This window comes from Chenopodium quinoa, unplaced genomic scaffold, assembly GCF_001683475.1.
Source record: "Chenopodium quinoa cultivar QQ74 unplaced genomic scaffold, ASM168347v1, whole genome shotgun sequence".
Classification (NCBI taxonomy): Eukaryota; Viridiplantae; Streptophyta; class Magnoliopsida; order Caryophyllales; family Amaranthaceae; genus Chenopodium; species Chenopodium quinoa.
In genome coordinates this window covers 3,146,059-3,161,557 of record NW_018744991.1, presented here as the reverse complement: position 1 = coordinate 3,161,557, position 15,499 = coordinate 3,146,059, and the positions used below count along the sequence as shown (strand labels likewise).

The 15,499-nt window shown below is 37.6% G+C and overlaps 1 protein-coding gene and 1 long non-coding RNA gene across 3 annotated transcripts; one reads left to right on the top strand and one right to left on the bottom strand.

Moving 5' to 3' along the window:
* Positions 1–8,342: 8,342 nt before the first annotated feature.
* On the top strand, positions 8,343–9,516 carry LOC110706739. 2 transcript variants are annotated; one of them, XM_021884695.1, is made up of 4 exons: positions 8,343–8,684; positions 8,769–8,819; positions 8,891–8,953; positions 9,064–9,516. In XM_021884695.1, the coding sequence occupies exons 1-4, from the start codon at positions 8,660–8,662 to the stop codon at positions 9,189–9,191; spliced, it is 267 nt and encodes an 88-aa protein (XP_021740387.1). In that variant the 5' UTR covers positions 8,343–8,659; the 3' UTR covers positions 9,192–9,516. The 2 variants fall into 2 exon arrangements, with proteins under 2 accessions (XP_021740387.1, XP_021740386.1); XM_021884694.1 differs by having other exon boundaries at positions 8,891–9,516.
* A 1,190-nt stretch (positions 9,517–10,706) lies between these two features.
* On the bottom strand, positions 10,707–11,735 carry LOC110706738. Its single transcript, XR_002508391.1, has 2 exons — positions 11,368–11,735; positions 10,707–10,968 (listed from the first exon to the last, which is right to left on the bottom strand). It is a non-coding gene; the product is annotated as an uncharacterized LOC110706738 (long non-coding RNA).
* Between the last annotated feature and the right edge of the window lie 3,764 nt (positions 11,736–15,499).

The following is a 15,499-nucleotide window of genomic DNA, read 5'->3' as shown; positions in this document are numbered from 1 at the left end:
AGAGCTAGCCTTTTCCCTTTCTGGCCCTTTTTCTCTGGGCACAGATCCTTGGGCCGAAGCACTTAGGCCTTTCGGCTTTTTTGTGCTTGGCTCTCTTTCTTTTTCTTTCTCCTCCTCATCCTTGTCGTCGTCATCTAGGCGACTAGTGGATGGCTTGAGGTAGTTGCACCTTCGGGCGTCCTTTTGGCTGCCCTGTATCCTTTCGGGGAAGCCGGCGTCTGAGACGTAAATCATCAGCTGATGATAAGTTGAGACGACCCCTTGGATCTCGTGAATTATGGGTCTCCCCAAAATCACGTTGTACACTGAAGGAGCGTCAATGACCAAAAATTCAGTCATGACACTCCTGGCTGCCTCATCGCAGCCGATGGTGACAGGAAGTGTCACCTTCCCATCTGGATAAGTTGAAGCCCCGTTGAATCCGGATACCGGGTAGGGTACCGACGTAAGGTGCTTGGGCTTCAGCTTGATTTGATTGTAGGCCTTTCGGAACAGAATTTTTGCTCCGCTGCCACCGTCAACAAGGACCTTGCTGACGTCGTGGTTGGCCACCGTGGCGATGATTACCAACGGATCCTCGTGAGGGAACGTTACCCCCCGGCAGTCGGCAGCTGTGAACGTCATGTTCGGCACCGGCGACTGGGGAGGCTGAATGTCAGCGTTGTTCACCTGGTGGGTCAGAGCCCTAAGGTGTCGCTTGTGTTCCCTCCGAGAGCATATTCCTCCCGAGATAACATTGATCGGAGAGAATTTTCCCTCCGCATTTTTACTGTTCTTCCGGGGGAAGTCGAGGTCTTGCCGAGGGTCCTTTGCTGACTTCTCGGCCTCCTTTTTCTCGCGGTGATCCGCGATGTATTTTTTCAAGTATCCCTTCCGGACCATGTCCTCTATCTGGTCCTTCAGTTGGATACACTCCTCAGTGTTATGTCCCGGAGATTCGTGGAACTCGCACCATTGATTTTTATTTTTTCGCTGATACCACTCTAGGAGTGGTCTCGACTTTCGGTAACTCTGCTCCTCCTTCGTCATGCTGTAAATTTTGGCGCGTGGAAGAGAGAGCGGAGTGTAGGACTCGTATCTGCCTGTGTATGAGGCAGATTTTTCCTTCTTTGGCTCGTTGGCCGAAGATTGTTCCGAGGCCTTGGCCTTTCCCTTTGTCCTCTGGCCTTGGCCTTCAGAAAAGGGTGTTTGTTTTTGCTTCCCTCCCCCAGATTGAGGTTGGGTTTTTGTTTTGTTCCACTCTTCGGCTCGGATGAATTTATCCGAGGCGTTCAGAGCTTCCTCCAAGGTTTGCGGGGTATGCATGACCATGATGTCTAGGAACTTCCCGGGCTGAAGGCCATTCTGCATTGCAAACACGGCTAGCCCCTGGTCCAGCTGAGAGACGCTTGATAACTCGTTGCTGAAACGGGCCAGATAGTCTCGGAGGCTTTCGGTCTCCCCCTGTTGCAGACCCATGAGTTCTGCAGTAGTCTTCTCTTGGCGGTTTGCCGTGGAAAACTTGCTCCTAAATTTGGAGGACAGATCATTCCACCCTGTTATAGAGCCTTGCTTCACTCCCTTGGAGATCCATGCTTGCGCGATCCCCTTGAGAGTGGTTGGAAAATATTTGCACCAAGTCGCTTCGGATCTGGGGCAAAGATGCATATGAGCCTCATACGAGGCAACGTGGTCCTTCGGATCCGAAGTCCCATCATATGTGATGTGCGACGGTATTTTAACCGTGGGCACGTGCTCTTCCGATATCCATTGCTCGAATGGGGAACTGGTGGGTAGCATAACGACCTTGCCCTTGTTCCTGGCCGAAGGGACCGCGCTCCGCCCTCTCAGAAAGGTAGGAGTGGTTTTCGTCCCTGACTGGGAAGTCTGGGCCTCGGCTGCAAGGAACGAGAGGCGACTGTGCACGCTCGGTTCCTTGCCGCCGAGTCGGTCGAGGACGCTTCGGCGAACAGTCTCAGGTTGTTCTCGGCGAGCAGATTCTGGCCGAGAAGCTGAGCTGCTGCTCTTATGCGTTTCCGGTCGGGAGGTTGAGGATCCTCTGAAAAATTGAGGGTTCTCTTTCCTCTCTCTTTCAGTTTTCCAGGTATCCTCTTCCCACTTTTCCAGCTCCCGGAAGGAAGTAGGTTTCCCACCATCATGGTCTAGCTTCCTACGCTGATGCCGGGTATGCGGAGGAGTTCGATCGCGAGGTGGAGGCATATTTTGTGTCCTCATTGCCTCCATGAGCACTGTCAGCGCTCTCGCCACCTCCTCCGAGCTGGGCCCCGTCAAAGGGGTCCTCGGCTGAGTGTGGGAATGAGAGCGGACGGTCGATGGTTGGCTTTGGGGCACTGAATGGGTCCTATGATCGGACTGACCTCTGCTAAACCGAGAGGGACTCGGCCTATGATGAGAGTTGTGAATTACGGGAGAAAGGGAATCCTCCCTGTATGATCCTCCCCCCGAGCTGGCACCCTTGGGAGAGTTCCGGTCCGGTGAGGGTGATGGTGTAGGGGTTTTAGGCTTTTCGCCTGCTCCTTGACGGAGGCTTTTGCTCTTGCGGTTCTTAGCCATTGCTACTAAGATGATTGCAAGATGATTTTGATTAGAAATTTGGCTTAAAGATTTTTGAAAGTCTTCCCCACAGACGGCGCCAAATTGTTTCGGGTGAAAACAATGGGACCTTGTCGAAGGTCCGATGAAGTGGTGAAGACTGGATTCGGTCCAAGTGATGTTGGGCCGAAGGTTTCCTGCACAGCAAACGCACGTAAACTAGCCTCGGGGGTGTTGCCGAGGGAGGCCCCTCCGATGCTAAAGTCAGTACAGTGTGTAGAGAGAGAATGCTATGCAAGAGAATTAATTGCTTGAGGCTTTGTTTTAATTCCCCTAAAAAATATAATATTGATGGTTTTTATACCTTTGTATATATGGAGAATGTGGTCCTTGGCCCAATTGACTTGCCTTGTGGACTGATCTTGACCTTAGCACAATTGGAGAGTTGAGTCTTGACCTTGGGCTTTTAATTGGATCATTTAATGACTAGGCCCAATTGGACTAAATTGGACCCAAACACTTATTATATGGATGGCTTTAGTTATTATTGGAGATGATGAAAAAATTCCATTATTGGAGATGTTGAAAAAATTCCAATACATAGAAATATAGAAGCTTCAGTGGAGGAAGATGCATCCATGATAACTCCAATTTCTAGTGTTGTACAACCCAAAATAAAAACCACCAAATTAAAACCTCAAAATAAAGGAAAATAATAGCTTTCCATCTTACTATAGTGTCTGAGCTATTTATTGGAAAATTTGTTGAAAACCATTTTATATAAACCAACTTTTGTTGAAAACCATCTTATAATTTTTTTTTTTTTTTTTTTGTCAAATCACACCTGTTTTAATTCAATATTTTGCACAATATGAAATCTCTTAATTGCAAAAAAACAAATTAAAATAATCCAATAAAAGGCTAGCATAGTAAACTACAAAATGCATATCAATCCATCCAATAATACTTAACCAATAACACAAAGTTTCATATGTGGCTGGCCACACGGTGCGGCCAACCACAATTTTATTTTTATTTTTTTTTTTAAAGTTTTCTCTCTCCTCTCCTCTCATTTTCTCTTTCTAACTTTCTCTCTCTAACCATCAATGGCTGGAGCACTCACTTCCACCGTCGTCGTCTTCGACGTCGAAGCTCCCGAAGTTCCAAACCAACCCAGATCTCCTCAAAGTTCCAACCCTAACATTTTCCCCAAATTTCAATAGATTCAGATACAAATTTTCCAAACATTTTCCCCAAATTTCAATAGATTTAGATACAATTCATCAATTTCATTCCAATTTCCTATTGATGATCTGTCACCTCTGTCGTCATCTTTGTCTCTGTCGTCTTCGTCTTCGCACGCAAGAATATTAGTATATAATCCTTTGGTATCTGTGCAGATTCAAGGCATGTAAAAGGTGGGGGATTCATCTAATTATTTGAAAATGATGATGATTTTGATGGCTCCTCAAATGATTATAGCCGAAATTATACTGCAAGCATATTTTGTGAAATATGATTTCTATACTTTATACAGTGTTAGGAGTAATTTTTTTAATCATTTTTTGTGTGTGTGAAAATTATTTCATAATATTGTATTGAAAGTTGTGAGTATTATTAGACTACTCCATATTCTTCTGGTAATTTTGGTTGGAATGGGTGGTGGTTGATTGTTGTGGTGGTTGGAATTGGTGGTTTCGAGGCCGCTTTAGCGGTGGAATTAATGGTTAGGTCAGGTTAGGGGTTATATCGGGGTTACTAGATTCGGCCAAGGGTTACTATATCGGGGTTACTAGATTCGGCCAAGGGTTACTAGATCCGGTTAGGCGCTACTAAGTCGGACAGGGGTTACTAGATGGGATACTTCAGGGGTTACTTTAGGGGTTAGTTACTAGACAGGGGTTACTTCAAGGGTTACTAGATGGGTAACTTCAGGGGTTACTTTAGGAGTTACTTCGGGGGTTACTAGACAGGGGTTACTTCGAGGGTTACTAGACAGGGGTTACTTCGAGGATTACTAGAGGAATTACTTCAAGGGTTACTTCAGGGGTTACTTCGAGGGTTACTAGAGGGGTTACTTCGGGGGTTACTAGACAGGGGTTACTTCAGAAATTACTAATGTGACACCTTGCCACACTGTGTGACTAGCCACACCAGAAACGCACTAAACCAATAAATGCATATTGTAAATCGCTCCATTATTTTATAAATTCTGCTTTAATTATTGATAGATAATGCAAGGGGATCGACAAGCGATTCAACCCAAGGTTGTTTAGCCGTCATCATCAGATCATCCGGCAAACCAAACAAATCAATCTTCTTACTAGCTCCGGAATTTAGCTATAGAGCAAAGTTTTATGATCTAGTTTATTTTTTAAGCTATAGAGCAATGTTTTATGATCTAGTTTATCCGTCCAAGTAGAATCTCGACACAAGTCCACAATCTTTAAAACCTTATAATCACCGGAAACACAATCATAGCCAAGTGACAACGTTCTAATGTGTTCAACAAACGTAGCTTCTAGGGTAAATTTGAATACGGGTAGTAATTTATAAGCTCGAGTGGTAGGATTATAAAGGCAATGGTTAAAGTCATATAAACCCTTATTACGTTCATGTGCAAATGCTAAGCAAAGTAAGCCATTACACGAGCTATAAATCCAACCATCAGGACATTCACTTTCTTTAGGGTAACAAAGTCGGGTTAATTGGTAGTTGTGATTTAGGTCGTTAAAGTTAAACGAGTAGAATTTGCTTTGGCTTCCATAGTTATAAGCGTTAATCATGATGAGGGTGCTATTAGAGTGTGTTTCGAGGGATCGACTAAGGTGGAGCTTGATGAAATACGGATCGTTGATTACGCCACACCATGATTTGGAAACACACTTAATACGACCAACAGATTTAACGGGTAGCCATGAGAGTATATCCATAATTAGCTCAATAGGAAAAAAATTATAATATGATGTATTTACTTTCTTCATCATGTTTAGTTGTTCACGGTTTGATTATAAAATAATAAGATGATGTTTAATCTTAAATTGATTTATATAGGGATTATTAGAGAAGATCCATATAAAATAAATTACTTCGAATAGGATTTGAATACTTGTACAAGTTGTATTGTCTGGGATGTTGAGTCATCAAAAGTTTAAAGACTTTGAGTCAGATTTTATTAATTTAATATTTTTTACAACGAAGCTTCTTCAGCAAGCTAAAATTTTTTACGGAGCTGAGCAAGAAAAGTGTAAGGAAGAGATCTTGCCACGTGGCAAAAGGAATGGGGTAATTATAGTTTCTTGTACCTTTTCGGAAGACAAACAAGGTGGATATGGTGAAGAAAAAGATTAAAATTATTGATAACATTTTGAAAAGTATCTCCATTATTATGCTTTAATTGGCTATTATGGAGTAGCTTGTTTGTTTTGGTTTGGGCTCTTATGTAATCGGATTTCATTTTATTTATAGCATTATAATGTCCCATCCTTTTTTTTTTAAAAAAAAAATCATGTCCTATCTTTTGGCGGATCCAGGATTTTCAATCAGGGGTAACGCACTAGTGCGTAGTTGTTTAAGAAAATTAAAATTGAAATTAAAATCGGATTTTATTTTAAGGATTCATATTGAAAATTTTCCACAAAAACGATTAGCAAATCAATAAAACGAGAATTTATTAATTGATGCAATACAATGTTTTAGTACATTGTTGATGCAATACAATGTAGTACATTGTTGCTCCTTATTAATTGACTATGTAATTTTGGACTAGCAAACATTTGACTGAGAATTTATTATATAAAAAAAATAGCAATTACTAAGATATATTATACTTATAAAATAAAAATAAGTATGATAAAAAAAAATTGTGTGGGTGTGGAAGTAACATACGACCATACATCATAAATAATTTGGAAAATTGAAGTAAAATCTTTATTACGGAGTAATAAATACATAGTATAAGAAATTATAAGGTGAGTCTGATTGAGTGGGTGTGGAAGCAATTTTGTGGAGCACTTATAATCAGGTACCTGGAGTTGAGTTCTTGATTCAATGGAAGCACTTTTGTGGAGCAAAAATTATTTTGATGTTCAACAGCTATTTTTTTTTTGTTCTGAACTTCGAATATTTATAAGCCTGAATTTTGTTAACGGCTTGTTTTTTGATTCAGCAAAAATTTTTGTTCAACTGATGTGTAATTGTTGGAACATTAATGGCTGAGGTCCCTAAACTTTTTGCTTTGTCATCTTCCCTAAACTTTCTTATAAATTGATAACTCAACATCCCTAAACTTTTTTTGCGAACTCAAGGTCCCTAAACTATTGCTTAGTCATCAAGGTCCCTCAACTTTTGGCTAACAAACACCCACAAAGGTGGTTGAGGAACTAAAACAGCACAAAAACTTTTTCAGGGACTAAAAGTGAGCATAATACAAAAGTTCAGGGACCGTATTTAGTCTTTACTCAGTTTATCTTTTACTTCGTAAAAAGTATTTATCTTTAATTTCACTTCAAAAATAAATACTCCGTAAAAAAGTTTAGATGCCCGTGCTAAATACTAGTGTACTATAGTTAGTTTGTAAATTACTGTAATACAAAGGAAATTTTGTCAAAAACTACCAATTAAAGTGCGTGTTTTGAAAACACCTACCTATTAAAAAAAAATTTAAAAAAACCACCACAAAGTTGTAAAAAGTTTAAGTAGCACTACCTCTTTAATAATTCCAACTAGAATATTCGGCATGTAGGTTCTACTTTTTACCTTTACCTCATAAAATCATCATCTAAATTAACTAAACTACCCTTCATAAAGGTAAAAAGTGAGACCAAAATATCGGAGATTTTAGCCAAAATTGTTAAAGTGGTAGTGCTAGTTAAACTTTTTATATCTTTGTAGTAGTTCTTTTAAAAAAAAATTTAATAGGTAATTGTTTTCAAAACACGTGCTTTAATTGGTAGTTACGGACAAAATTTCCTAATACAAAGTACACTATATAATCTCGACTTTCGAGTCCCGTCAAAAAAATTCGACTTTCGATTGGCGTGACTTTATTTTCCTACCTTTGCCTGACGCTCGAATACGCCCCATTTTATTTTCCATGATTTCATTTCTGTGTTTCGCCTCTAATGTGGACCTTAATTGATCCTCCGTCAAATGGGAGAAAATACAAGTTAATCTTGAAGATAAACAAATTTTGTTTATCTAATGACATTTTCGTAAATAAATCAATAAAAAATCCCAGTCAGCATGACATTTTTGTAAATAAGTCAACATTTATGGGACCCGCATATTAATAAAAGTTATTCACTTATTTACAAAAATGTCATGTTGACTGGGATGATTTGTTGATATATTTACGAAAATGCCATTAGATAAACAAATTTTGTTTATCATCAAGATGAATGGGGGCTCCCTCGTCAAATGGGCAATTCTCAAATTCAGAAACTACCACCTTAGATCGACCAAAAAAGAGTAGATCAACCAATTCGCAAATCCAGAAATTACATCTTTACTTAGATCGATCTAAAACAAAATGATCTGTTTATGACCAATCAATTTTGATATTTCATCTCCCCCAACTCCGGCCACCGGAGCTACAGTGACCTCATAGTCAATTGTCCTCGGCCGGCGTCCAACTCCGATCAAACTCTTCAAGTACTCTATATTTTTGCACAAATTTCACCTTTTGTCCCCTTTCTATCTTAATCTCTATGAAGGAACAAAAGCCCTTACAGATTTGCTTAGTAGACCTAAAACCCTACACCTGCTTCGTCCCCTTTTCTCTTCTCCGAAAGCGTGTTATATACACCCGGGTGCACCGACCCATGAGCTAAAACTAACCTCGGGTTAGTTGGGTTGGGTGTACGGTACACCCGGGTGTATACAACAAATCCCACTTTTTTCCGGCCCCAAGTATATGTAACAATTTCCGATTTCCAGTTTTATTTTAAATATTATTTGCAAAAGTTTTTTTTTTTTTAAAAAATATTCACAGAGGCATTTATATTAGTAATCCGTAAATAGATTATTATAAATAGTTTACGGAGAACATCATACTTTAATACTCTATACTAAGTAACTAATAACAAATTAGCTTACTAAACTTTCATAATAATCGAGCTCAACTCTTATGGCGGATTATAGTAATAATAATGGTACAAGTTTTTATTTTATTTTATTTTCTTCTTGAACCAATTTTCATTGCTAATTGCTAATTATGATCTTTATCTCAATTGAAGAATCTGAAAATCTTCCAAAGATTCTTGAAGACAATGCAGCTCTTCCCGTAGGTATGTTGAAATGCTGATATATATGGATTTATTTGACTTTTATTATGGAAATTTATGGGTTTATGTTCCAGATATACGTGAAGAAGGAGTTGATGTTGAAGCTGCTGTTGAAGATGATGTTGTTCTTGGAGAAGGTATTGATTTAATTTTGTTGAGCTCATGTTTTAAAAGTGTTTTATGGGTTATTTTATTTGAGTTCTTGATTTATTTGAGTTTTATGGAAATTTATGGGTTTATGTTACAGATATACCTGAAGAAGGAGGTGATGTTGAAACTGCTGTTGTTGAAGATGATGTTGTTATTGGAGAAGGTATTGATTTAATTTTGTTGAGCTCATGTTTGAATAGTGTTTTATGGGTTTATTTTATTTGAGTTCTTGATTTAGAGATTTATGGGGGTTTATTTGATTTTGTGCTGGAGTTTCATTAAATTTCACAATAACGCCATTGTTGATTGGATTGGTTTCAGAGCTTTGACATAATTTATGCTTGTTTTGTATTCAAATGATAAATTATACAAGTTGTAAAGAGTAGATATCAATATAATCATATAGACATATAGGACACACATCGAAGATGATGACTAAGAGTAACATAATTGACAAAGAGTACACACATCTCCTCATAAAATACATACGTAGTACTGACATGTTTTTTCTCACACATTTATTTTTAAGATAATAATCAAATGAGTTATGGTTGTTGCTTCTTTAGAGAAAAGGTTATAGTAAAAATGACTATGAATGACCAACTTCGTAACAAACATTCAACCGACTTAGGTATTTCGTACTGTTTTTATCAAGGTAAACTATGTCCTGAATTCAAAATTAATTGTCACGTACTCATATTTATCCAACCTTTGATAAAAGAGGTCTTGAAGACATGCCATATAATTGATAAATGTCCATTAAAGTCAAAAGAATATATAACACTATTGATATTATAACAATCCTAAACCCAACAAAGGTATTTTCGTAACCTCAGCTGACTTATTTGCCTAAATCGACAGCATCCGTTAGTGTGCTACGAATTTGGCTAAGTAAGATATTTAAGATGCTCACCAGAGATTTCGAAGGAATGCTTTGATTGCTTGAGAGAACTTTACACTTGTGTTGACTGATTTGTACAAATGAATGGGATGGCCTATTTATAGGCATCCAAGCTCTACCCTAAAAATCTAGAGAGTTCCTAACCTCCTCAAATGGATGGTTCTAGACTACCACTCTCTACTCTACTCTAGAACGTTCCCACCTCCAAAGGAACATAGATACAAGGAGGTTTCTACATCCTTCCCTAGGTAGAATGTTAACATTCTAGAACACTACAACTCTTATGTACATACAAGAAGACCCTAGACACTTCTACTATGTACATGAAGACCCTTGAATATTCTAGAGACATCCCCTCTAGAATACTCCATCAAAAGATCACTCTAGACAAGCCCGGAACCTTCTAGAAGCATCTCACGTATTCCGGACTGCCGCTGCCAAACTCATATTCCGGGACCTCTGTTTGGAAAACCGACACCTCCATGGTCTTCCTTGGCCCAAAATATGGTGGACCCCAAAATTTGATCCCATTTGGAGCCCATTAGCCCGTCCAAATGGCCCATTATTGTGTTACTGTCAAGTGGGTGTTCACTAGGATTTTAAGCAAGGTACGTGCTAAATAAAGCTTTAAAGGAAGAGGTGCTTAGCTGAGCACCAAGGTAAGTCCCCTAGCCCCGATTGTTGCCTTGCTGCCTAGTGACCCTCTTGACGCCCATCCTTGGTGTGGGAGACGACCCGTGACAAGAAGCCCTTATAAATACAGGACATTTGCAAATTTGCAGCACCAAGAAGAACCTAATCTAATTCATAAAAATGAAAAATCAAGAAGGATAATTTTAAAAGAAAAATAAGGCGCGGGAGCTAAGGTAAGAGGTTCACCATGTATTCATGTTACAGTGGGTACATTAGAACATTCTTGATCAAACAAAATTTTACGACAATCTAACTAAGAATTTCTTTGATTTTGATCTTCTGTTCTTCTGTTAATGAAGTTGGAAACAAAACTTCAAGGGTGACATAGAGATCACCTTTCTTGTTGCTCAAATACAGTGACATTCCTTCTCCTTTAAACTTCCATACTTCCTTGGGCTTTGTAATACCCTGAACATCATTCAAAATTTGCCAAGTTAGTGACTCGACAATCACAATAATATTTGGAAAAGTTCAAATGGCTCGACTAATCAATTCTCAACGAGTAAAAAGTAATTGTATCAATTCAATGCTGTAGGTGAGTATGCTTTGAGCAGAGAATATGAAAATATTAACTTCCTTAAATATGTTACTAGACTAGCCCAGGTAAGTATAAAGTATTAATAATAATAGGGAAACAAGTAGAAATTATTGATTTGTGTAGCAACTAGCAAGTACTCCGTATGAAATAACTTCATGGAATACCATACTTTTGACTAACAAAGAAAGTATAGGATAGGGTAATACAAACTGGAACTCGTTCAATACAAGAATAACTAAAGCAAAACCAACTTTATTCAACTCTCTTACCTTTGAACTGATGTTTACCAAATGTTCATCAAGGTGTTTAATAGTCTTCTCAAATCCAACAAGAGCTTGAACCTGAAATTGCAAAGTAAATAAACCATGACATAAAAATAGTGTGACGTGGCAGGGTGAAAAAATAGCACCACTAGTCACAAAAAAATTTACATCTGTCCCAATGGGCCTAACGCAATATTAAGCCGGAACCATTAGATAATCAGAGAAAGAATAATGTTAACAGAGGGGGGAGAAGAGAGAAAGAGAGTGGTGGCAGAATGGAAGCGATGGGTAAAAGTTCTCCCAGTACTAACACCAATCTCGGAAAACAAATAGACATTTTCTCCCTCTTAGGCCTGAATAAAATACTTTGGAAATCGTCGACCCCCCCTCCCCCTCCCCCTTCCCTTTTCTGTGTATTTCTCAATGCAAGCGAGCCTTAAAAGAAGGCATAGAGGCCTAAAAATTATTAGTTATTAATTCCTTGACTCTTAATATACAATGTACAAAATATCAGACTGACTCCTACTAGAAAACAATCTACATTCCATAGAGTCTACTGAAGTAAGGCAGATTTTCTGATGTTTACAGAGATACCTGAAGAAGTTGCTGAAGGAGGAGAAGGATAGGCGATGTTGACATGATAGATGCCGATGCTGTTCTTGATGATGTTCCTTGTATTGATTTGATTATTTTAGCACTGTGAAGCATGTGTTGTAGGGTATATTAGATTTTGTTGAGTTCTTGATTTGAGGATTTATGAGGGTTTGTTTTTCTGCATCTGCTGGATTTGTATTTTTGGTGGTGGGGTTGGGAGAGGGGTGGGAATTTCTGTAGTGGGGGTGTGATAGAGTGGTGATTTTGAGACTTGATTAAAGTTTGTTCATCCAGTAAACAATTGATAAAATTGAACAAAACTTGAGTGTAATTCAAATTACTATGTACTCAGCTCATTTTATACTTGCAACATTTCATGCGAGTATACAATAAAGAATAAGCTCATTTAAAACTCGTTTAATACTCATTGAAGCTTAAATTAGATCAGACCAAGGTTTAAATTGGGGAATAAATGAATAGTGCCGTCCTAGCCAACCCAACCCATGACATAAGTTGCAGGGTGTCAAGTACTTCTGTACTTAAATTGATGAAGTCTGCTGTACTCAACTTTGCATAAATATTTGCATTTCCTCCCTCTTAAGTTATATCAGCCAACTACACCACATCATTATTGCCTGAATATCTTCAATATAAATAAACTACTCGTAATTAATTTCAATAGATAAAAATAAATACTACGTATTGTACTCCGTATGATACAATTAAGTTTACTTTATCAATTTATCCATTTTTACGTGAGCAAATAAAACAAATTCATCTGATTTGTCCCCCATTGTTTCCTAAATAAATCAAAATTTTCTAAGCATTACGTATTTATGGGACTACGTGAGCCCTCATTCTTTCTTTAAGTTAGAAGTGCGCCGTTATTATAATTAATAATTTCTTTATTAGCTGGTCATATTATTGGGTGTGTATGTTTTTCACGGTCTCTCTATCATCAACTCATGTAACTTGGAGATGTTCCTGAAGGAGGGCATGAAGAAGGTGAAGGTGAAGGTGATGTTGACAACGCAATTCCAGCTTTTAATGATATGATGTTTCTTCTTGCCGAAGATGCTGATTTTGATGATCTTCAAGGTATTGTTTGATGATTTCTGCAATTCATTAGGGTGTTTAATTTTCTGTGGTGGGGGTGTGATAAGAGTGCTTTATTGCTTTATAAAGTTAAGAAATATAGACAAAATTTCATAATGATGGATTATGAATTAAAGAATAGGTAATTAAGCAAGGTAGAAGAGAGAAAGTGAAGGTTATTTTAAAAATTACCCACCACCAGTCCACCATCAACATCACCCTACCCACCACCGTCAACCAACAGTAGCCAACCCACCACTGCCGGCCAACAACAACCACCTCAAAACCACCCACCTCACACTCTGAAACCACCGTGAAACCACTCCCTCTCCACCTGAACCCACTCGCTCTCCACCTAAACAACCCTGAAAACTTCCCCTCTTGGGTCGAACAACCCCGAAACCACTTCCTTTTAGCTCAAACCACCTTATAACTAACCTTTTTCAACTCAAACCACCTCGAACAACCACCCTCTTTGCGCAAACTCGTGGGTTTTGTGAGGAATTGTGGGAATTTGTAGGTTTTGTGTGGGTTTTGGAAGGAATTTGTGAGGTTTTGTGAAGATTTCGTGGGTTTTGTGAGGATTTTCGTGGGGATTTTGTGGGTTAGGTCTGAGAGCGATTTTGAGGATTTTGTGGGTTAGATCTGAGAGCGATTATGAGGATTTTCTTGCGTTAGATCTGAGAGCGAATGTGAGGATAGTCTGGGTTAGATCAAGGAAGGAGAAAGCAATTCATGGAGGAAGGAGAGAGAAACTCATGGAGGAAGAAGAACCCAAATTAGCGATTGTGTAAAATCATTAATTTAATGATGTTGGATAAATGGTTTAATTTGATCAGATTATGTTATGTAATTGAGATTATGGTTTTTTTAGTAAGGATAAAACAGTAATTTTATATGAAAAAATTTACCAAAAAAAGAAAGAAATAGAAAGTTGTGTTATGAAATATTTGTGGATATCCATTATCCTCCTTTGTGTCATTCCGGAACAATGTAGATCTAGGGTTTATATTCTTATCCAATCAAACCCTAATATATTGTATGTATATATACACCTTATCATATGGAATAATATATACAGATTTATTCTCTATCAATCTCTCTTATATTTCTCTCTATTTTCATAACACGTTATCAGCACCAAAGCTCTAATTATTATCTTCTTATGTCGCATCTTGGGAAGAAATTAGAAGGAGATTAATTTTGATCATGGGTTTTAATCTTTTAATAATGAAATCACACGTTTCAAGAATGTCATATCATTTCCAATCCTCATTAATTAATTTGGGACAAAACCATGGTTAAGGGAAAAAGAGTGCAGCGCGTATTTTCTCCCCCTGATGAATACATAACTTGAGATCTTCTAGTGTCGTAACAATGAATCCAATGACAATGACAAATTTGAGGAAGTGGTAAATATCATTATATTTCTAGAAGAAATCACTGTTAGTAAAGTTCATATGTTTGATTATATATAAAAGACTCCAGAAGAGTATGAAATATCCAACAAGATTAACATGTATCAAGTTTATAGTTTAAACTCCAGTAGAGTATGAGTAATTATTGGATAAAATATTAATCGATTGTCTTGCCAATTGTATAAAGAAACACATGTTGGTATTCTAAAATCACATCACATTCATGGCCATGCATATAGTAAGTTTAATAAAGTGATCACTAGTGTTGAAAACTGACCAGTGTTCAAATTTAGAGAAGTGATTGGATGTGATAATTAAATTAGGCCATCCGGGTTTAATAATAATTACCCGTAATGGAAACCTGAAGTTTCATTTGATAATGTGCTGACGCTTTCTCAATGTTAAATATATAAAATGAATTGAATGGCAAGACGTAACATTGAGATTGGTTTACATTTGGATTGTGAGTTATAATAATTTGTATTGATGAAATTTCAAGATTTAATATGTTTTGATTTTTTTTTTATATATATAAAGGAGTAATGGCTGACCAGAAGTTCACCAAAATAACTTATATATTATTGTCAACTATCAAGTGATTAGAGGCTCACCAAATATACTATTTAAGTTTTTAAAGATCCTGAAGATCATCACCAACTAGAATTACGAGCAAGTGATTTATGCTTGTATAACAATTTTTTTGATTGGGGCTATTATATGTCAGCACATATGAAATAGGAGAAGAAAGAAAAATGTACAACTGCACAACATATGTCTCCCCATTGACATTGATCTGCAGAAGAGAAAAATATTATTGAAAATTTAATAATAAATACACATGAATTATAAAGTTAATGAATAAATAATTCTTTATTAAAATTGTTCTCCAGAAGAGATAAATTTTGATTGTGATCCTCCTAATGAAGTGAATTTTATTAATGCAAATTTGTCTACTAAGTTGGTATATAATAAGATGCCCCTATAAATGAGATATTTTACCAACTTAGGGGGAGAAGAACGAATTAGAAAAA